The 25,269-nt window shown below is 31.7% G+C and overlaps 1 protein-coding gene across 1 annotated transcript in view; it reads right to left on the bottom strand.

Moving 5' to 3' along the window:
• Positions 1-25,269, bottom strand: part of LOC148621599 (uncharacterized) — a 137,986-nt gene that overhangs the window by 108,829 nt on the left and 3,888 nt on the right. The window contains exons 2-14 of the mRNA XM_088576145.1: positions 18,425-18,565; positions 13,182-13,375; positions 12,509-12,656; positions 11,571-11,797; positions 9,929-10,021; positions 8,849-9,020; positions 7,787-7,998; positions 3,360-3,436; positions 2,850-2,913; positions 1,852-2,061; positions 1,392-1,494; positions 929-1,037; positions 315-475 (exon numbers count right to left, since the gene is read on the bottom strand). Coding sequence (XP_088432271.1) covers positions 315-475; positions 929-1,037; positions 1,392-1,494; positions 1,852-2,061; positions 2,850-2,913; positions 3,360-3,436; positions 7,787-7,998; positions 8,849-9,020; positions 9,929-10,021; positions 11,571-11,797; positions 12,509-12,656; positions 13,182-13,375; positions 18,425-18,565 — 1,911 coding nt within the window. The remainder of the gene's footprint in view (positions 1-314; positions 476-928; positions 1,038-1,391; positions 1,495-1,851; positions 2,062-2,849; positions 2,914-3,359; positions 3,437-7,786; positions 7,999-8,848; positions 9,021-9,928; positions 10,022-11,570; positions 11,798-12,508; positions 12,657-13,181; positions 13,376-18,424; positions 18,566-25,269) is intronic.

Genomic DNA, 25,269 nt, shown 5'->3' on the forward strand with positions numbered 1-25,269 from the left:
ATGAAAGCTAAAACATGACAGGGAATCTTAATAAAGGAAGCACAAGAATTTGCATAAATATAAGTTTTATTTCATGTTTTACAAGATGTTTTACAAGATTTTAACACATTTAAGAAGTGGATACTGCAGTTGTGTTACAGTTAAAACAAAATGAATAAGTAAATATTAAAAAGAAAGTAATTTTAATGCTCAACAATTATACAAAACTCATTATAAAGCTAAATAATTCAAGTCTGTATACAGACTTCAACAACATTTTCCAAATTCAACATTAAAACTCAATCTACAGATTTACAAAAAAGTTAAATACTAACCTCTAGTGAAATCTTTTGCTTTAGCACATGTTTGTACATCGCCATAGAAACCACATTCAGCCGAGGAAGAAGAACAATCACACACATCTTTATCTGTTGGTGTTGCCATGGCAGGTGAATCTGGACACTTGCCAAGATAAATGGATTCTTCTACTGGTACACTGAAAATCATAAGTGATACAATGTATCATACTGGTACTTCAAATCAGGGAGGAAAATATAAATTTGCAACAATTCCAGGATTTACTGTGTGACAGCACATTTCACAAAATAATATGTTGTTAAGATAAATCTCCTTTCAATTACCATATACATTTAGCAGGCTAGATATTAAGTCACAAACCTGGTAGTCCAGGTTATTACAATTATCGTAATGGTTGTTAAATTCATTCAAAACTGGTAATTACAGACCAGCGTATATGTATGCATGTAGAAATGGTTAAAACGTTCATTTTGGGTTTGGACTTTAAACATAAGTATGGTAATAAGTTTATAACCTTAAAAAAAAGAAGTAAACAAAATGAGTGATATTAAAGATCAATCTCATTCATACATTTCATTTGCATTTGTAAATGTTATAGTTAGTTTTATCTATCCAAGATTCAATACTATACCTCCATGATTTTACAAAATCTTCCGGATACTGGCCTACTATGTCACTGACATTTCCATTCTTTATCATAAAATCATTGTCAGCTTTGTTGTCATAGGTACCACATAATCCTACAAAATATTGAAGAATTTATTTCATAAACAAATTTACAATTTGTTCAACACTGAATATATTCCACATAAAAAATGTTTTGGTTAAGTTTTTTTTTGTTTGTTTGTTTGTTTGGTTTTTTTTTTCGTTTGGGTTTCCCGATTTTGTTTGTACCATACAACAAATAAAACAAAAAACTTTACAAAATTTAAATCTTTAAAAACATTTTCAAATACATTTCTTAAAAGAAACAAAAATATCCGACATGACCAGTTCATTTTGTATGGTAATATAACTAGCAAATTATGATTTATGAAATATTGAAAATTCCTTTCTATAAAAACAAGGTTTGAAGTTAACAGGCATGTAACTACCTTCAGTTTTTCCCATATCCATTAATGAGGGGTAAAACCAGACATTCAGGTACCCACTAGCACTGGTCTGTACTCTTAGTTCTCCACCAGATGGTAAGAAAATCTAATAAAAAAATAATCACTCACAATGCATTTTTAACATTAAATTAAATAAGAAAACCCTGTTTATTTCAGATAAACACAATTTTGTGATATTTACAAAAAGCCACTTTACAAGATTGACATGAAAAACACCCTCTCTTAAAAAAAAATCACAAATAATCTGTAAGTATAATAATGTACCAATATCACAATTAAATTCCTGAATTTTTTAGTGCGAGCATGGATTATATGGGTATTTTTTCAGATATTTTGGATCTATTTTTCAAAGAACCATTAATCAGTTGTATTAGAATGGGGAGATATAAAGTGTATATTGACCTCGTTAAATGACCTTTGAACACAATGCTGTGATTTTTACCTCATACTGAGTTCCTACATTGATTGAAGTTATCCTAAAACCATCATTGATATCACCAACATTATACAGCTGAGCTTTGATTGGCTGATCTGGGACTACTGACTCTGCCGTTGACCCACATTTGTCTATTGTAAACACATCATCTTCAACCATGACAGAAACACCGCATGTACATATCAAACCATCACAATGTCGCTGGAATGTTCTGACCTGTTCCATACATAAGGAGTCAAATAATTAAGTAGCACTCCTGCTAAGAATCATGCAAAATGTGATTCATGGGTAAAAAGCCAACATATTTTTATTTTTGATATTTTGTTTGAAATGTCATAGTAAACAGAAATTAACATGTGATTTTTCATACAACCCGTGCTCTTAGAAGATAAAAATTATATAGAATGCACTGTAGATTTCAAAATTAAGATAGATAACTCAGTAAATGATGCTCAAATACAATAGAATCTACTGGATTTTTAATGTGGATTATCTCCTAAGAGCAGGCAGATTTGAATGAATAATTACACATTTCATAGTATAAACCCATAAAACAACTTAATTACAAAAATAAAAATATGTAGCCTTTTTTGGTGTGTATCACATTTTTCAGATTTTGCATGATTCTTACAAAGACAGCTACTTAATTGCTTAGTATTCTGCATTTCATTTATTTCAAATCTTTAAAACCACTGCACATCATTTGTCAATACATAGCATTGGATTTCATATACCAAGTAGCCTTTATATATAGTACATGATATGAACATAGAAAGTGTTATTGTATATAAATTGAATTATTGTGAAGGAACAGTTTTTTGTGGGATAAAATTTTGTTATGATATTTTAGTTGTGATTTTTTTTTCCATTCATAGAAACAGTGTTTACTATAGTGTTTACATTTTTTTAAATTTTAATTTTACTATGATTTTTTTTTTTATATGAAAGTTTGAAATTTTTCGTAGACTTGATTTTCAGAAAATGACCAATCAGACATTCCATACCTCAAGAGGGAGCATGGTGTGTTTGTAGAGGACATATTCCCCTTCTGTCACAACTGTAAAAGTACTGCAATAGACAAAATAGCCAACTTCATAATCCAGGAATGAAATATGAAGAACAAAAGGGAAATTAAAACAGAATTTGGAAAATTCAGTAGTAAAAACAATGAATTTAGCAATTCAAATAGTACTAGAAAAATTTAGATTTTATAAAAATAGAGGAAATTTGAAAATCCAAGGAGAAATGAGTTCCTTGATTATCAAATAATAGCTTACACTAATTTGTATTATTTTCATGAATTTGATGATTTTGGTGAATTCACAAATAATAAATGCAAAATAAATTTTCATTCAACAAAATTAGAGTGAAAACTGATAGGACAAAAAATTAAGCACCAAAAACCAAAAAAACCTAAAATATCATAATCCTCTCTACTATCATTTTTTGTATATGATGTTATATGCATTGTTATATTTACAGTACGCATATTGTGGGGATTATATCACCAATACCTGTTGTCATAGGTATTAATATGGAGTCCACTGTAAGCTGTACAAACATTATCTGTATCTTCATCTTCCACTGTAACCTAAAAATAAAATAATATGTATAAAGGACTCATACTATACATAACATCACAACACTTGCTGAAGAGTGCAGGCTAAGACCTTTCAAATTCTATATCTAAACCTAAATAAGTCAAGGGTATAGCCTAGGAGGGCAGGTGCAGCTAGGGGCATACCAATAATTTTCATTGGTACTGTATGCCGTAACTTAAATATCACAAATTTGTTTTGTTATATTCCTGTATGGAGAAGATCCTTGTGAGTTAGAATAACTTGTGTCTGACCCAATTTTGTCTATGATTTGCAAATAAAATATGTTTAAACAAAACCTAAAATTCTTGTTCGAAATATATAAAAACAGCATATTTTTACTCTCAATCACTAATTAAAATGAGTTCAAATCATACATGTTTGTAACTCCAACCAAATCAGTCAAGATGTGAGTACTATGCCCCTGCAGCCAAAAAGCTAGGAAAAATTGTTACATTGAATTGTAAAATTAGAGCAATTTTTGCTACTACACAAAACTGAGGTCAACATAAAGTCTTGTTGTATAAAAATCAAACAATATGAGCTTAATCTTTAACCCATGACCTTTCAAACTGACTGAGTACTAGATACATCTAAGGCAGTAAAATTTTTTGTCATAAAAGGATTCATTAGTGCTAGTATGACCTTGTTTTTGAAAAAAAAACAACAAAGTTCAAAATTATCTTTATGACTTTTAAATATTTATCAAATTAGATTACAAGTCATTGAAGAATGTAGGTCCTAGAGTGATCACATGGGAGTAACAAAATGACAGATGGCAATGTTTTTTTTATGCTACATATACTACAAGTTGGTGATGGAATAATTATTACAGGAAACAATGAGGATACTTACAATAGAAAAAATAATAGCCTGAATGTTGAAGGGGGATACAATATTCTGTCAGCAAACTTAGCTAAAATTTTATCTCAACTTCTCTAAAGTAAAATTTGCATTTTGATTAATTTGGACTTGACATTGCTGAGAATTTGGTATAAAAGTGTCACATGCTTGACATAACATTTGAATGAGAAAATAATTGTAACTATTCCTTTGAGTCATAATTTACATTTTTTTAAAATATATATTCAACACTTCATCATTCTTACATGTAAATTTATGTTATTTATAGGTCAGGTATAATATGGTCCATGATTTCTATATTTTATGATTTTAAGTAAAAGTCTTTGTAAGAATCATGTCAAATTTGAAATAAGGGGTCTCACATTTTTTTTCATATAAATTAGCTTCAGCCAGTTTTTTTATGGAATATACAAAGATTTACCATATGAAGACAACTAAAAATATAAGAAATTTTAGGTGGAGGATTAGAATCATTCGGCAAATGAAATCTCTTTAAATGAAAATAATTGCTCACTTTCTGCCACTTAAGCCAGGTTATATCAAACCTTTGGTAAATTTTGATACCCTGAAACATTCTTTATTTATAATATAATGAAAATTACTATATGTGATCATTTGACTTATAAACCCATCTACATGATTCTTAAAAGGACAGATACTTGAAACATGAAACATGAAACATGATTCTATACTATTATTACCAGCCAAACATTTCATTAAAAACATATAGACACTTATTCAATTTCATGTTTTATGAAATTCTTTATCTGCTGACTCAAAATAAGCAAGACATATAAATCATAACTAGTTTTAGAATTAGGACATCTAATTGGACATAAAATGATACCAATCACATTGCAAAATATTTCTATGATAGTAAAAACAACATAAAATAGCTATAACTTTTTTGTGTAAATAATGCAATCAAACTGAAATTCAAACTTGATCTGGTTTTTATGATATTCAATAACTATTCAAAGTTTGTGAAAGATCCTTCATTAGCCTCTAAAGCTATCATCTGGAAACTGTTGGGGTGGACAGAATATCACCTAATACCTCACCACTTCCTGTAAGGGGGGAAGGGGGAGTATAAATTAAAAAATTATTTTTCTTTTAAATCTTAAAACACTGCCATACACTTGAGATCTAATGCCAATTTGCTAATAAAAAATGCATATTTCCCCTAATTTTCAAGTCCAAAAAAAAATAATGTGAAGATAAATGAAATCATTGAAATATAGAAGCTATGTATTTCCAAAAAGAATGAGTTGCTTGTCACACAACAAATATGCAGAACTCAATCTGCCCAAATTTTCAATATCAAAAAGGGAAAAGAAATCTAAATATTGCAAAATGTACATGTTTTCAAAGTGAGTGAATTTCATGCTACAAGTACAAACAGATCTACTTATGCAAATAACAACAAATATACCTAGTTAACATTACATTTATGAGTCTATTTGAACCTATCAAAGTCATACAGCTTTGACTTCATGCTTTCTGAACTCTAATTTAGAAAGCTTTAGAGAAAATTTCCCATGCACTACTTCATATAATTGATATGGGCCATTAAAATTAATATCATTGTCAGTGGGTAAAAACCACAAATCTATGCATGATTTTCAATCTTAGTTGTGCATGAATGAATGTACGTATTGAAATTTCCTTTAAATAGGTTTGACAAATTTTAGATGGAAAAAAATTATGGTAATCAGAATTTAAAGTAGTAGTTCATGCATGTATCATGATTTTGGTATAATGAAATGTCTGAAATCATCACACCCACAATACTCAGGCTCAAATGAGCAAACCTTTCAGTAGTAACTCTCATTCTTAACTCCAAAATATTGGTTTCTGATGTGTAGGCTGAGAAAATATATTTTTCTCACTTAAATTAAAATTTAAATCCAGAACCTGCATTTCATTTTCAAAAAAATTCTAAGTACCATTACCAGTAGTCATACAGTATATCATTTCTCAAAATAAAATTACAATAGTGTAATATATTAATAGGTAAGACAACATTTTTTGGGTAGAATCACACAAAGAGTCTTATTTTTGTCATTTCCAGCTAAAATAAAAACAAGAACATGCTTTTATCACTGATTTATCTGAACCATTTAAGACCTTGACATTACATGCTATACAAGTTCTAGTACACACAAACTGTAAAGTACAGCTCTGCTTTAAACCCAGGCAGAAGCTTATGATTACTGATTCATGCATTTCTTAATCTTAAATATTTTTCGATTTGAAATCCTTTAAAAGACCTCATGGAAACTGTATTCAAAAATAAAAGGGAAAACGAAAGTTGCCCAGTGGAAATATAAACACTTCAAATTTGCTTACATGCTACTACAGAAAAGTATGGAAAAATTTACCACCAAAATATTTACACTATAACCAGTCAAAAAATACTTCTTAATATACAGCAGATCCAAGGAAATGAACATAGGAAGAGTTGTTTTTAAGACTTAACTTATGTGTATGAACAGTTTCATAGATTACCTTGAGATATGATGAATCTCCCACTGCCTGGTTTTTAGACAAAACCAAACTTAAGTAACTTTGCAGATCTACATGTACTCACAAATGTAGTCATTACACAAATGCATTTTTTCATTAATATATTTTCTTAAATATACTTTAATTATATGCATCTAAAATAAGAGTAATCAAGGGAACAAAGTTTATAGCGGTAATCAAAAGAATGTAATCCAGGGACAAAGACCAGACATGGAAAACAGACATACACAACAAAGAACATAAAGTAACTAAAATCATACATACAAAGTAACAAAAGTAAATGAGCAACTCAGACTCCACTAAAAACTGGGAGCATGGACCAGGTGCACCAGTAGGGTAATACAATAAATCTACTTATCCATTTAGGGCTTTATATCAAGAGTTTAAAACACCATGATGAATGTGTTTTTTGCAATTTTTACAGGTCTATGAGTTTTTGTATTTTTCAATGATCAGCTGCTTCATTTTTTTTTAATTTTTGACAGAGTATACAAATATTCAGATTTATCAGACCTTATTCAGTGTAAAAATGAGCATGTAAACAGTCCACTAAAGACAAAGTCATGAAGTATTAATGGTTACACAACATGGTAGAACTACAGTACAAGAAATTCATTACAAGTTGGAAACATAAAAATTCCTATAACCCAAAAATTAAAACCTATAATCCCTTTACCCCTAAATACTATCAATCTGCAACTTAATTATAATGCTTAGCCAATCAACCCATCACAAATTTCTATGATCTTTAGGGTAGAAATTTTCCATTAGTGACCATTTTACATTATTGTATGGTACCATCCAAAGAACTCCTCTAGGACCATACCAGAGTAGCCTCATTCCATCAGTGACTACTGTACAGTATTGTATAATACCATCCAAAGGACTCCACTAGGAACATACCAGGGTAACTTCATTCCATCAGTGACTATAATACACAGCTAGTTTCTTACCTGCACTGACTTTAGATTGGTGATCAGAGCCACATTTTCTACTTTGGTAGTTAGTGAGATTGTTGCTGTTCTTGTCCCATCAATGAGGCCATCAATTGCACCTTTGACTGGTATCAATATGTCAGAGTTCCAGTTATCGGCAGTTATGGTTACAGTACAAGACTTAGTTTCACCTCCCTCCTCAGGAAAAACTACTTGAGTGATGGCAGTTCCTGTAAAAAAAAAATTAACTAACTTTCGATTATGACAAAAAATTAATTATAATTAATTAAAGAGTGATACAATTTGTTTGCAGCCTTTTTTATGGCTTAAAATCAATGAATACCTAATGCTCTGTAGAAATACAAAACATTTTAAGAAACATATTCCACCATATGAATAACATGAAAAGCTTAAAATGGAATTCAAAGGGTCAGATCAGGACAAACTGGACCAACTTGCATCAGCTATGAAATATCTTTAACTTTCATATCAAAAAATGACTAATAGAAATCAGTTAATAAAAATCATAAGAATTTTAGTCCAAATATTGCTTTATGTAGCCATATATCCCCAGCCGCCACAAAAAAAGTTGAAGTCCTATAATCCCTGTAAAATTCACAGTGCAATACTTGATCAACTACATATTGTGACTAAAATACTGCAAATTTGAACAAAACCACTGAGGGGTTTCTGTGTAGTTGCATCCACGACGTGTTCCTAAAGTTTAGCATGTTCCATATCAACAATGTCTAATAATTCTTGTATATGATGACTAACACTCTTACAAAATATGAACAAAATTGGTTGAGTGGTTTCTGGGGAGTTGCATCCACAAAGTATTCCTTAGTAGTGTAACATGTATAATCATAACTGCAGTGACGAACAATCCTACAAAATTTGAGCATAATCTGTTGAGCAGTTTCCGAGGAGTTGCGTCTACAATCATATGTGAAAGACAGACACATGCACACACCCAAAGACATCTGTATTTCTATGTACCATCTTCTACTGGAAACACCTCTTTAGTTTATAACTGGCTGGAATTACTACATTAAACTATAAAAACATTGCATAATTCACCTTGAGGACATCTGACAGGGTCTGTTTCAGTGACCTTTAGTTGCACAAACACAGTACAGGAATCATCCAGTTTACCAGCACGGCAGTAGACCATGGGCGGGACATTAGATCGGATGACAATCATATCAGGTGCCCCTCCTTCCTCTACCATCAGTGATGTTCCATTCCTTATCTACAAAGTAAGTTATTGCAATGAACTATTTTTTTTTTTTTAAATTGGTTACCAAAACATTATTGTGTACCATTCGTACAGAACCTACAATGTACTCCTATTTACAATATAGAACATATCAGTCGACTTACACATTGTCTACTACTGTAATTTTTTAGGTTCATTATTCTTTGCTATTTCTGCTATTAACACATAAGCATGAAAAATAGTACCTACAAAATTAAATTTAAAAAATGATGTAGCAATTATCATTTTTAAAACCACAATTTTTTTTTTTAAATCAGTGAATATGTTCACTTGACACAAAATGCAAAAAACAAGCAACCACAAAATTGGAACATTTACAGTAACTCAATCTGTCTACAATGAGAAACACAAAAACAGTTTGTAGTGTGGTTTTAAAACCAACAAAAGGTACTGAATTTGAAACCTAACAAAGGAGTTAAATATCAAATGAGATTGAAAATAGTGGTACACTATATATTAAATTTTAATTGCTTTAAGCAAACAACAAAAATAGAATTTTTTTTTTTAATTGACTGTGCACATGACTGCATGGATAATGAAAAGCAACTGACACTTGATTTTGAAACAAAGCTGGGTGAAATCTAGTATGCATGGGGACTTAAATAAACTTCAATTATAATGATATAATTTTCATTAAAAGAAAATTAATCAAAAGATTTTGGGGATTAAAATATGCACGAATCACTAACCATAATCTTCTGTTTGATTTAAGGCAGAGATGTACTTAATTGTTTTAACATCATAAAAAGAAAACATACTGCAATGTTATTATTTATGTCCAATTTTGAAGTTATGCCTTCATGTGAAATAGACAACTGATTTGAAAATAAGAAAAAAAGACAGGTTTGTATTTTGAAACGAACATATTGATTAGCTAATACCTGGATTTCTGGCAAAAACGCATTGGTACTTTTCTTGGGACCAAGTTTTGTAGGACAGTCTGCAGAATAACATGCTTGAACTGAACATTTAATCTGAAAAAAAAGAATGCATGCAGATTTTATAAAATGTTAAGCATTAAACATTATATGATATAATAATGACAACATGAAATTGCATGTGTTATCATGCTAGGTATATTCCCACTCATTTCATATAGACAAAAATAGGAAAGGCCCACAAAACAAAAAATTGATATAGGACAGCAACAAATATCGCCTACACTGTTTGCCCAATATATATATAAATCCTTATACCTCATATGAAATCAATGCATCCACAGCAGTTGAGATTTTTGTGGAAAAAAAATTCCATATGGTGACAAAAAGTAAAATTCCTCTAGACTGGAAGCCGATATCAGACAGCAACAAAAACTATTCATAAACTATGCCCCATTTATACACAGCTACATACCAAATTTGAAATCAATCCATCCAGTAAGAGTCAAGATAATTCTGGCAAAATCCAGACTGACAGAATGACAGACAAGTGGACAAGATGATTCTAATATACTATGGCATTACTACCCACTCATTGAGTAAGGGTATAAATGTAAAGTACTTAAGACAGTTTAGACAAGAGAGATCTATGGAGCACAGATTCCCCTGAATTTTATTTTAATGAATAAGAGGCATAACATCTGAACAGTAAATGTTAAATATATGTACACCATACTACTAATAAATAAATGAACAGAGCATTGTGTAAAAATTTGTCCTTTGGTTCCTTAAATATCATCTCAAAAACCCAAAATCTAGTAAAAATAAATAAGACCTGAGGAATGTCAAGCTGGGCCTGTTATTCCACTGGTACATAAACTAGAGGCTCCCTGGAGCCTGAATCTCTCACCTTGTTCATTTTTTGCCTTTCAAAGCCAATACATCTAGTATGGAGTCATACTACAACTTCAACCAAATGAAGACTTTTGTAGGCATTATCATATGGATCATTTCATCAATCGAAATTTTTTTTCTATCTAATATAGTTTTCAAGATATTGGCTAAAATCTGCAAAAAATGTCATTTTTCACCTTTCAAGCGCAATAATTCTATCAAGTAGTTGTCCTACAAGTTCAATCCTTTAGAGACTTTTGTAGAGCTCTCCAAGCTGAAGAAGAATGGTCACATCTTTTTCCCATTATTTTTTTTCCAATATCTCTTATAGTTTTTGAGATATATGTAGAAGTTGCTGACTTGACCACTTTGGTCTAACAATACCAATGGTGATCATGTTTTACGCTTGATCTAAATAATCGACACAATTTTTAAAGTTAAGGATGCTGGTGACCAAGTTTGGTAATAATCAACTGAGTTGTTTCAGAGGAGAAGATTTTTAAAGAAAAGTTAACAATGAAAGACAACAACAGCAGACGATGACGAATGCCAAGAGCTAACATGGCCTTAGAACAGATGAACTAAAAAATGTAATATGTCATTGAGACAATCACTTACAACCATTGTTATTGTCCTATAGTTTTATAACTATAGCTATAGCTTTTTGAGTGAGATAAGTATTAAATATAATTCCAAAGTAAACCAATAAGAAGATGTATATATATATATGTAAAGGTTTAAGAATACATACCCTTGAGGTTAGCTCTAAACTTGATGATTTCACAGTAAAGGTGTGAGAAAATACAGAGTAATCTAGAATGTTTGTTGACAACACATTATTGTTATCCTCCCATGTGATATAATACTGTATTTCAGGAATGAGTGGGACATTGATGGAGCAGTTAAGTTGAATGTCCTCTGGGCCATTGTATGTCATCTGTAGATCTGGCAAGTCAGGAACTGATGGTGGATCTGGGTCTAGTAAATATTAAAAATATTCATGTTTAGGCTTTAAAAAAACATAGCATATACATGTAATAAAAAGATATAATTAAGAATGGTGTCCTTTAAAATAGAAACTGCACTATGAAATTCCACTTTGACTTAGTATTGCAGTACTCCTAGTGAGCACATGTATTAATTGTTTCTCACTTATAAACATGATAGAGATCCGTTGTTAACTGAACCACTATGCTAAAGAATAACAATACTGTACAACAAGGAAACGCAGATTTATGTAGAAGAAAATTTTAAACTTCATCTCTCATTGTCTTCATATTTAGTGTATATTCAATTCCTTAACAACAACATAATTATACATTGTAAAGTCCTCAACATATAATTGGGAGTTTTTTACTATTGCAATTCATTTTGCATTATTAAACTCAATGCAAAATTTCTAAATCAGTAGCAGTTTAAAATATTGCTTGTATGAAGTCAGTATGTTTTAACCATTTCAAAAGCCGACAAAACAAATTAATGCATTTTTTTGGCTGATGGAAGAGCTTAATTATACAATGTTTATGTGCTTGATACAAATTTTTTTTTCAAATTCCTCATTTAATGATATGTTCAAGCACATATAATACTGAGGTAAATACATGTACATTTGTAGTACCAAATGTTTGTGAAACCATGTACTGTAAGGTGAGACCATGAAAAATGTGTTAGAGTAGTACATTAACTTACTTGTAACAGGACAACCATTCAACTCAAATCTGAAACATGGTTCCTGTGTAAAGTTAGCCACCACCAGACGAACACGTCGGACTACAGGTCTTTCTGATGAACCCCATCCTGGTACAAAAATTGTTTGTGATGGGTCTAACTCAATTGACTGAAAGAGACAAATGAAATGACACTACTGGTATATAATTTAAAGACAGAAGTAACTCAGTTTCTGATTGAATAAAAAATTCACCACGTAATTGAGGTTATTTCTTCATAGACCGAATAATATATCATTCCTTAAATGGATCTCTCACAGTAGTCCCTCTATTTCAATTTTAAGTAAATTTTGTAATGATGAATAAAGATAACATAAATTAATAATCAATGGTAGTGTTTATTGAATTATTCTATCAAAAAGTATGATTCTAGTCTTTCAATAGAGACAAGAAATCCTTATTTTTTACTACCATTTTTTGTTATTTTACCAAGAAGTTAGAATAGCATTTATTAGATTAGATGTTCCAATATTTCAGTCTATACTTGTAACAGGCCATCACAGACAAATTTCACAATCACATTCAGATGCAATGTGTTTTTTATGACCAAATCATAAAAACCATGAAAATTTGTATGCAATGAAAAATAATTCTTCCACAGTATTATTATTAACTGTAACATAATTTAAGCTAACCTTAAAACTTTCTAAGACACCGGGAATGCCCTCTGTCTTTTCTACCTCTATATCTATCACTGTAGGCCATGTTGTACTAGTGCCAGCAGGTTTTTGTATTTTTATGTTAGTGAATAAAACAGGTTGAGGAAATGTTACTTCAATCCATTCACCTACTGCAGCTGTTTCTGGGCACCAAGCAGCAAACGTAGCATCTGGAAAAGACAAAAGATTTCTCTTTATAACCTAAATCAACAATATACATGTAAATTTATAGATTTCCAATATCACTGCATTTTTACATCATTTTTTTTATTCCAATGTAAGGCAGTCCAGTATAGACAGTACTAGTTACATGTATGACACAGCACTTCAGCCAAAATCACAAAAACAATATTTGCTGTGCAAACATGAATGTATGATATACTGTACAGGTAGCTAGCCTTATGCTTTGTAGAGCTGTAATTTTTGCACTGTGCTATTGGAAATAAATTGTTAGAATGAACTATGAGCATGTTGCTATAATTGTGGACAAAAGTCTACACATTTATGCCAAAAATAATTTCAAATTCACTGGGACAACACTGGCTAAGTAAGATAATGATTATAGATCGATATACAGTCACAGACCTAAAAGGTGTATTCAAGCTTCGAACCCCCACCACCATTGTTGGAAAGTTTTGTTAATTCTGTGTATTATTTTGGGAGACAATACTAATAATAGCTAGAACCCCTTCCCCTTCAAAATCTGAATTATAATAATAATGTATTCTAATGTTAAGTGATCTCATTAATACATTTACACAAGGCTTTTTAAGTACAATGTAGTATAGACCATAGACTTATTTCACTTTCACTTAAACTTGTAAAAGTTATACATTTACATTAAGGCCAACTGACATAAAATTGGTGACATTCAATGGGGGCAAACTGAACAGAAATTTTCACTGATTATTTTTCAACATACTAGAAAGAGATTGACAAGGAATCATTTGAGTTAATCTTTCATGTTGGCAGATGTACATACATGTTTCGCATTCATGAAATCCAAAATCCTATAAACAATGTAAATGTATTTTTCTAGAATAAAACTGTGAAAATCTTTCCAATGGGAAACACACCAAGCTGGACTTTTAATGTCCCAGTACAATGGTAACAGCCCACATGAAGGTGTGTCACCCCGCTCAGACTTTTCCTGACTGAACCAAATAGTGAGGATGCAAAAACAATCAACTTTGAAGTTTAGGGTACAAAACAAGCCAGGAATTGAACCCTCATCTTTCTCGATACAGCAGAGGCATATCCAGACACTTTGAAAAGGAGGGGTGCCAACTGGGGTAACTTAGAAAAAGGGGGTGCTTGGACATTATTTGCCATCTTTTGTCAATTTCACACATGAAAATGACAAATTTTCCAATAAAAAGGATGGGTGCCAATCCCCTGCACCCTCCACCTGGATCTGCCACTGATAAAGGTGAGCACACATGTAATTAAGGTAAAGAGGTGGTCATGTACATTCATACTGTAAAGATTCTATTTGAGCAGTCAAAATTCATCGGCTGTATAATGATTGATATAGGGTCAGTAACTGTATATAACTTTCTGTTCACAGTGGCATCACAAATGTTACATTATTTTGAAGCTGCCAGGATATCACCAGCTTCAAATAAAAAAATGTTTTCCTAATCATTTTTCTGGCAATAGCTTCTAAAATGTTGGTGCAGTATTAAAACAATAACAGTATACTGACTTGACAAAAACTTTGATGTATGAATTTTTCAAGAACTGGTGAAAATGTTGGGCACAGCCTCACATTTCCCAAGGTTCTAAGCCTTGCTCAGATATCAGTCTTATGTCAAGTCAGTGCACTTGGGGACTTAAATATATTCTAATATGACGTCCTTAACAGGCTTTGGGACCACAACTGTGGTCGATTTTAAATTGCTATAAGAGTAGCACACGATTTATTAGGCATGATCTGTGTGTGTGTAAATTACTCACCACCTTAATGATGTAAACAAACACATGTAACATTCCATAGTATATTAGGTGTTTTCATATGTAAACATCACATTCATATTATTTAATCTAAGTACTAAACGTTATGTTTTAGAAAAGTTATATTATATTCCGTAAAAATCATACACATTCCCTGTAGCACTCGCTACGTGCCACACTATTGCTCGGGGTAAAATAATACAGCATAAATAGTCAGCCCGTGGTAAAACAAATGAAAAAATAGACTTTCCGTGATTTACTTCTCATATGTACACTCCCTAGTGCACTGTTATATGTACTAATCCATTTTAGGATTGTTATATGTACATGTACATAATCGGTCCGTACATATTAGTGCATGGCATGTTCTGGTCTAACAATATCTGGGAAATGGACTTATTTAATTTGTACTCTTTCAGCTTTGTTATGTTTGATTCTGGTCAGAAATTCCCTCGCAAAAAAAACATTGTTTTGCACCGGTACCAATAACTTGCTCTATTATTAGGAGCTACAAGCCATCGTACGGTAAAGGAATCATTCATTGTCATGAAAATGTCACACTATTAATACATTATGATCCTTTATCAAGTACATGATTTTGTGTAAAACTTTAATGAACATGCTACAGACAGTGGGACTTCTTAGAAAGGGGAACGATATTAAGTCGATTCGGTACTTTTTCAAGTCGTCCAATAACAACAAACTTGCCACTATTTAGTTGTTTTTAATGGGTTGGGTTTTATTTTATTTTTATTTATTTTTTGTTTGTTTGTTTGTTTGTTTGTTTCTTTGTTTTGTTTTGTTTTGTTTTGCTTTGTTTTGTTTTGTTTTGTTTTGTTTTGTTTTTGTTATGTTAGTTTCAACTTATTTCTGAAAACAGACAGATCATACGCGTATATGTAATCTTTATGGCAAAATTACACCCCTTAGGGGCAAGCAACTTTATTTTACACTTCCTGATTCCATACAATATAGAAAAGACAACACATCTACTTCTACGAATGAGAGCCAAATATTCAACAGAATGCAGAAATTCGTTATCACTATTTTGATCTTATAATTATCCGACCTAGGCACGTTATCCTCGAGCTGAGTTCTAACGACTCCAACATGATTTACAAGTTCAGAGGTAGAGCTAAGAAGAAATATTAACTTTTCCAAATTTATCTAAATTTTTAAAAGGATGGAGAATGATTATTGATAACGTCCGTTAATTCGGAATTATTTGAGCAATCAAAAAGGCAATATCTCAGCAATCTACATTTATTGATGTTTTCTTAAGGTTAGTCATTCTACTTAAATAACGAAAAAGAGAATAAAGTACACATATAATAGAAAGGTTAAGTATTTTGCTAGTTGACATATTACTCTCCGCCTTTAATTGTATATTTTTATAACCTTAACGACTATAATCCTTTTTCTCCCATTTCACCATATCACGTCGAAGGTAAATTTGATCACCATAATGACAACCATTCATCATCTTTGGTGTGGGAGACACTTAAAACGCAATGATGATAAAGGCAAAATTATAATGCTTTTACAAATATTTCAAGTTTACATACAAAATTTTTCATAATTCAAAGGGCGTTCACATTTTGTCCTCTTTGTATAGTACCCATACTCGTTAGAAAAGGGTGTCATGACATTAATAAAATAAAGTATGAATAATAAATAGCAACGATTTTACCCATTGTTAGTAGAGTAAATTAGTCGTTGGCTGTCTACATTTTATGAGCCAGAATTTAAGCGAAACTGAATGTATCACCAAAACTGCCCTTAATACATAAAACATGCTGAACTTAGTTTAAAAAGAATGAAAAGCTTTTGAAATATTGACTAGTGTTTAACAAAGACAATATGCAATACCTGATATAGATACAATGATAGTGTAGGTAGCTGTGGCGGATCTAGGGGTGCAGGGGGTTGGCACCCCTTTTTATCGGAAAATTTGTCATTTTCATGTGTACAATTGACAAAAAATAGCAAATAATGTCCTAGCACCTCCCTTTTTCCGAGGAACCCCGACTGGCACCCCTCCTTTAAAATGTCTGGATCCGGCCCTGGGTCGTTGCAAAATATTCAGTAGACTGTTTCAAATATAACGAGAATAGGTATGGTGAAAATGTCAAAGAGACAACAAACCCACCGGGATATCAGCCCAGTGCCATTGCTCATTGCAGTACATGTAAATCAAGAGAGGGGTTTATAGAAAAAGAGAGTCAGCGGGTTATTATGGGTCAGTTCCCCAAATTCCACGAAATCAAAATATAAAATTTTCTAACAAAATGTGGATCCAACCTCCGGAAGCACACTTCTGGGACCGACACTGCTAACCAATTGAAAATGAAATGATGAGATCAATTAAAAAAAGAGATTCTCGACTCCCTAATTAATTGATTGCGCTTGAACCCTGCTTATTTCACACACACCCAAACCTGAAATACTTTTAACTGAAATCAAGTAAAGGAAGATGATTATCGAAATGGGTTTTAATTTTTAACACCTCGTCAGAAGAGAATATCAAATACATTCATGTGAATTTCAACAAGAAATTATTCAAGTAAAACTTCTAGATATGTTAATTTCATAGGCATTCGATGAGAAAAAATATAGGTTCTTATTTGATATTGCGTCAATGAATATAAAGGAATTATTACTCGAAGTATTTAAAGGTAAATATTGCACATGAATACCACGGAAACAGAGATACATTGGCTTACGTGAAACCAAACAATTAAACAGAGAGTAGACAGTCGTGGGTTGCATAAAAACTCCTGGTCCCAATTTTGTTTGTCATATTTCCTTAATTGTGCTGTGATAAAAACCATGCATCTATAAAATCCAAACAAAACGCAAAATAAAGCACAATTGAGCCCACCCTGTCTCCCTATACGAGTCGTCGTGTTACATACTAGTGCAACTTGCAATACAATGTACATGTATCTATAATCAATATCTAATCATTATCTATAATCATTTTCATCCATTACACATTTTGTTTCTTGCATGTATTATCATAACTTATAAGGAATAAAGTGCTTATTAAGTTCGATTATGATTGTGATTTTACTATTTAGAGGTTACCGCACTTGTTATTGTCCTTTTTACTTAAAAAATAATAATGTAAATATTAACAGTTTTGAGATTAAAGGCAGCCCTTAGGAAATGGTACGATTGTAAGGCGTTAATAGAACATTTAGCACTTTCAATCTCAGGCTATCACATACATATTGAGGAAATATTACATTAGAATAAGACTTTACCTTGGCAACATTCATATCTACTGAAACTTTTCTGCAGATTATTTCGTATTGATGAAACCGAGATCTGTTCGTCTGTAATGTCTCCATTCTCCATACCAAGTCCGCTTGTTGTGGTTGTATTTGCAACACATTCTGGATTGTCTGAAAAGAAGCAGAAAAGTTATTTTAAAACAAACTTTAGATTTACTTATCATTATTTAGGGAAAGTTCCATTGCAAGTTTCCACTTCAGTTTTGCATTTATGTCAAGAAAAGCCCTACAAGTAGCATGAGATGTGTAAGTCAACTTATAAGACCGTTACGGTAAATATTGGCGGTGAGTAATAGCCCACAAATACAAACAAAAAAATCTGTAATGTTAAGTATTACAAATCAATAAAAACGATTGTGCTACACTGTGGCGGGTTGAGGAGGTGTCATTCCATTTGTCCTGTATTTGTGGGTGACATTTTGTAGGACAATTAGGAGGTACGGACTTGTTATTTACCTCTTAATTTTGATGAGCAAGTCAATACGTCATTTTGACAAAAAATGGAAAAAAGTTACTGCCTGAAACCTTCCCCATTTGTATTTTTATTCGCCCCTGCTACATGTATTTTTGTAATGAATTTCTATTCCCCCTGCTTCATGTATGTTTGTAATGTATTTCTATTCGCCCCTGCTACATGTACACGTATGTTTGTAGCTAACAACAAAATGCCAACTACAAACAGACTATATAATTTAGAACCAAAAAGTAATTAGGATGAAAAACGTTCTTGAATTTGGCAACTTGTTTAAGATTTCTACTATAACATCCTCCCATTGTGCGGTATATTACTGCTATAGTGTTTACTCCTTTGTTTAGTCACGCCTACTACAGAAACTTACTGGGTGTAATGACTTAGCTGTTGGGACACCAGATTTCCTTTGAGCCACAGGACATTAGAGGGAAAATTAAAATAAAATCATATATTAGGGTCATTTGAGCGCCGAAATATTAACCTTACATGTGTCAGCATTTTCGATAGGACACTGTCAAAAACGAAATTTACCTGTTTTTTTTTCATGAAATATAACTAAATAGTACCGCTAAATTTAAATATTTGTGTGTGTGTGTGTTTTTTTTTTTCATTTTAAATGTGTTTTTTTTTTCATTTTAAATTTTATGGCAGTGATTTTATTTAATTTACACATAAATTAATTTGAAATAAATGCTGTAATCTGATTGGTTAAAATAATTTTTTATATCTCAATGGATAAAAAATATTGACACGCCCCTATTCAGTTAAATTCAGAGCTACTTTTCCCATGTTTAAAGATAAAAATATGTTTTAAAATTAATTTATAAGAATTGGTAATGAAGAAAATTTTGCCTATTGAAAAATTACATAAATTTTCCATGTGTATATTTTGTTTATTGCACTTCGCACAATAAAAAATATGCACATGGAAAATTTATCCCTTAGGCATCTCCTTGTTGTGAGCAGAAAAACATAACTATTTTATCTACCGGACGATGAGGAACTCACTCTTCATTATTACTTTTTAGCTAAAGTTTTTATTCCTAAAATTCTAGTGTTCTTTTATCCTATACTTCAGCAATCGAACGTCCTTTTCCTCTCACTAAAATATATGATGGACCTCTTTCGCTCAAATTGTTACACACTATAAAAGGGACTCTTACACCCAAATACTCGAAATCAGTACAAGCGTATGAAAAATTAAATGGTTTTGATTAATACATACGTAATAAAATGTATCCCCACTCGTATTCATGCAATAGTTGTAAATGTTGCTTTATTCATGAAGACCATTCATTGATAACTTTTCCATATACATTTCTTAAAATTCTTCAACCCATGTTCAACTTCCCTTGAAATTTTAACTTAACTGTTTCAGAAAAAAAAAACGCAACAACAACTACCATTCTGCGGCAATAATTGCTACCACTTTCACTGAAACGAAATATTTCATTCAGAGTAAAAGTTATGCATATTCGTGTCCTCTTACTTTAGATTTTCGGAGATGCATAATTATTTAGTTAAAGTTACGTTTTTCGATATTTTTTACTTAGATTAGACGTAGGCAGTCGTAGCACCTTCAATAAATACGTGATAACACAAGTACATTATACACGACCTTAAATAGCATTGGCAGATCCAGAAGAGGGATGTTCCGGCAGTGGGAGCCCTCCGTTTATACACATTTTGCAACATAAACATATCTTGCAAGAAAAAAAAATAATAATAGTAGCCTTGAACCCCATTATAAAATACCAGAATCTGAATACGTTAAAAAAATGCAAGTTCACCTTTTAAATAGTCATTATTTCTTTTATTTAGGTCAAATGTGAATGGCTACAATCTTTTAAAAATTAAATGGTTGCGATTGTCATAATCAAAGCAAAGAAGTAAATATTTGTATAGTTTTATGTACCGATTAAACAAGAGGTACCTTAAAGCACCAGGACACGCCCGGCTCTCATATAGACTGCTAAAATATTTGATTAACAAAACAAATAACTTCTTGTACCCTGTTGTTATATAGTGTGGAACCACTGAAATATCCGACGGATATCATCCATGACATACCGTGAACTTTTTTGCACCTTATAAAAACCCGAAAGCAATTAAAATAAGTATGGTTGATTGACAGATACAATGTATAAATGAATCACATGTATACAAAATACTGTATAGGCAGTGTGAAAGGAAAATAAAGTGACACTATGCGTTTTGAGTATTTTGAATGACTTTTCTCTTTGAATGTCTAATTTACTAATAAGTTAGGTAATCAGATATCGCCAAACATGTTCCAATACATCAAATAATTTACATGATTTTTTTTCAAATGCCACTCATATAAGAAAAAAATGTGAGACCTATTAATTTTCAGAACACTGTTACATCGACTTCTGGAACCACCACTATTTCGTCTGTATCGTAATAAACTTAAGAACTTTTTACTTTTGGGATACTTTTTGACAATGATGGATCCAGAAGGGGTGCATGGGGTTGGCACCCCCCCTTTTTGTTGGAAAAAATTCATTTTAATGTAAAAAAAAAAAAAATTGACGAAAAGGGCATATAATGTCATAGAACGCCTTTTTTTTCTGAGGAACCCGGCTGGCACCACTCCTTTTCAACATGTCTTGATCCGACCCTGGATTAGTGTACTTACACTTATTGAAGAGGCATCAAATGATGGAAATTAAATGATTGGAATGAGTTTTACCCAAAAGGATCCAATATCGCCCATGTTTTATATCTATGCATACTTCCAGCAAATTAAAGAAAAATTAAATGCTATGTAATTTCTGATTCAAATGCATCTCAGAACCTAAGAATTGCAATGAACATTATTAAATGAAATAATTACCAAAAATTGCATGCTCTGGTTGGTTGTACAAAGTGAATAGAAACGGGTGGATTTCTTACCTTGTGCTAAATAAGGTATGAAAAATATAAAACAATAAAATAAAATAAATCCGAAACTTCGGTGCATTGTCATCCTATTGACTGATTGTCACCATAAAACCTCTTCCATAACTACAGACTCAACCATGGTGCAGTATATTCTCTTTGGTAATATTTGTATTGAAATCTGTTTTGCATATTAATGTGTTTAAAACCCGAGACGGTTGGTTATTATTATATACGGGAGTAGGTTGGTATCAAATGTGTTTCAAATCATTACATCTTTGCTTTATTGTGAAAAACCTGTTTATTCATAAAAAATTAGTCTTTTCGGTATTTAAATCACATTTTTCTGCAAGGCATGATTGAACTGATGATGGGAAAAAAATATTCGTAAACATTTAATTCTAACGTGACAAGTGACCTATTGTACAATATATTAAAGGTTTCACATACGTCCATCTAGTTCATTATGGGGTCAACAAAGATGTAACTTATATGAGCATTCATTGGGATAATCAAGAATGAGAGAGCCAAAACAAAAGAACATGGTAAATGTAGGTTCGTTATTACACAATTAAAATTCTAATGCCAGATTAATTGTGACCACCCGATTTTCAGAAAAAAAAACCAGAATAATTTCGTTTAATTCATTTTTTGTACTTTTTTGTTTACACAAAGAAAGCCAAAAGACGACAGTTAGCTTTATATTAAAAACAATCGCCAAAGATTTCAGACAGTTGTCATTCTATAAACTTGGCAACTTATTTATGGAGAGCATAACACAATCAACAGGCGCGAATCCAGAGATTTTGAAAGCCGGTTTCAGAAAAAGAGGCGCTAGGACATTATTTGCCCTAATTTGTTCAAAATGATTGACAAAATGTACTTATTTCCGAATATCATAGTCGTACATATTTTCTAAAATTCAATTAACTTCTAGTCGTATTCAATGAATCTATTAAATGTATTATAAGTAACAGTTGGACCATATAGGAGAGTCAGGGTGTTACGTGCTTAAGGAAAATATGTTAAAAAAATAATTCTAAGGAATTTGTTTCGCCGTTAAATTTATGTGCGTTTGTTGTAGGTTTCTTCAATGAAATAAGTAGTGACGATTTACTCTATAATAAGGTCGATAATCTGTGAAAGTGTATATGACCCTATTAGTTACAGTCTTCCTACATACTTGACGTTTAGCTCGTCATGTAGCCTTTTGAAGAGTTCAATGATATACGAAAAATTTGTCCATTTTGAAGACGGTACGATGGACAAACCCATACTATAAAGCGAGTCGTAAAAGGTCCCAAAACAAATGAAGTGATTCAGAAGCTATTCAAAGACGGAAATCGATCTAATTAATAGGAAAAAACGCAAAACGAATAACAATGAACATAAAAACAACGACAGCCACTGGAATACAGGTTCCTTGGCTTGGAACAGGCACATAAAGTATGTGGCAGGGTTAAACATATTTGTGAACGCTTGCCCCATTTTAAAGCTGGTACAGTGGTTGGAAATGAACTACAAAAACCTGTCGAATTTGGATTTAACTCTTGAGATTGGCATTGAATACAGACATGATTTCTATGTCCTTTTTGATAAATGTTAAATATAGATCGACTGATTCGAGTTCTATTCCATGCTCATTGTCTGAAATATTAAATAAATACGCAATTCGTTTAAAGGATTACATGTGCACTCTACTTCGTATTATGCAAAGGATTTCAATGAATCTTTTATATGTCACTCCCACTCAAGTCCAGTACTTTAATAACAAGAATGTCATTAGTACCTAGACTGTTTACATAGTGCATTCAGATGTACTGCAAAAGAATTTTATTGATTTACATTTCACTAGGCGTTTCCCCTAATAACAGCACTTCCAATCACGGTTTTAATTCCTGATTAAACATTAAAAGTTCCCCTGTATTGCTTATACATTATGCTCTTACAGGTGATCCAAACCGTGAAAATCCTTGACTTCCAATGAACTTGAATAAAAGGTTTTAAAGATCTCTAATGTTGTCTGTTATTTGACAGGTAATATATATTGAGCAGAGTACCCGTAAGAAACGACTGGTAGATTGAGTACTTGTAAATCGTGATCACAGCTTCATCAATAATTTCCGTATTATGCGACTTTTTTTAAATGTCATGTGCATATATTATACGCATTTGCATTCAGCTCTAGTAGCTCACATTTACTAATTCAACGTTTGACTTTCCATAGGCGAATTCCCCACAGTTTTCTATAAATTTCTTGATCGGACGGACTCCCTTTTATAAATTTCTGGGTCCGCCCCCGGAACACGATGTTTCCTTTGAACTCATATTAATTGAAATATAGGATATTATTGTCCTTTATATTTTAGAGGCGAGCATATAGATACGGGAATTCTGACACTGAACATTTTCTTCCGGATGCAGCTATTGCAGCTGGACTTTTCTCTAATTCACTCTACCCCTTCTTATCAATAACAAAAACTATTCTTTAACTTACACAAACAAAATAATATCTTGGCAATTGATAGTATTACCATTCTATTACTTTTTTCCGTGTGTGTTCGTTATGGTCTACGACAAAAAAAAACTCAGTTGATTAGCATTTTAGTCTAGGGAAGCCGGATTTAATGGAAAATTAGCATATGAATAAAAAAATCTTTTCACGTGCTTGTAATACATGTAAATAATCGTTCTGATTGTGCATCTACTTTCACTTACTTTTGATTAGGGGTAGTTTAAACATATTTCATTTATTCAAAAACAAACTGAATTCATACTTATTCAGTCAAATGATACACAAATATTCACTAATAAGCGAGTGGGCTTATGCATTCACAATTAGTTAACTACTGGAAATAAAAATGCAGATTCGGGGCAAGTTAGTGGTAGGGATGGTTTTCAATAGACGATATAATATCGGCTTCACATGCGATTGGAAATAAATGGAACGCGGATTCGATAAAAAAAAATGCAATAAAAAAAAGAATATAACACAAGAATAAGAACTATACAAGGAATATTGATACAAAAACATGAAATAACAAAATTAACACGCGCTTAGAAACAAAAGTAAATGAACAACCCGGACTCACAAAAAATTGGAAGCATAGACCACGTGCACCGCGGTAGGATGAGCGTCGTCTGTTTTTTTTTTTTTTTTTTTTTGTTTCTAAAAGACCTGCCGAGTTGTTCATAAAATGTAAAATTATTTAAAAAAAGAATTAATTGTTTTAACTGACCCTTTTATATACTAAAAAATGCACATATTGTCTTCATAACAGAAGATAGAAATAATATGGTGAAACACAACAAATGCACCAGGATATCAAGTGAAATTCATATATCATACCTTTGACCTCCAATTTTCTTTTTGAAATATTTTTCTCAAAGAAGTCAAAAACTGGTGCATGAAATACTTTCAGTGGCGGATCCAGAGTTTTTG

This window comes from Perna viridis, chromosome 3, assembly GCF_037379345.1.
Source record: "Perna viridis isolate PV_CMFRI_1.1 ecotype Kerala chromosome 3, ASM3737934v1, whole genome shotgun sequence".
Lineage (NCBI taxonomy): Eukaryota > Metazoa > Mollusca > Bivalvia > Mytilida > Mytilidae > Perna > Perna viridis.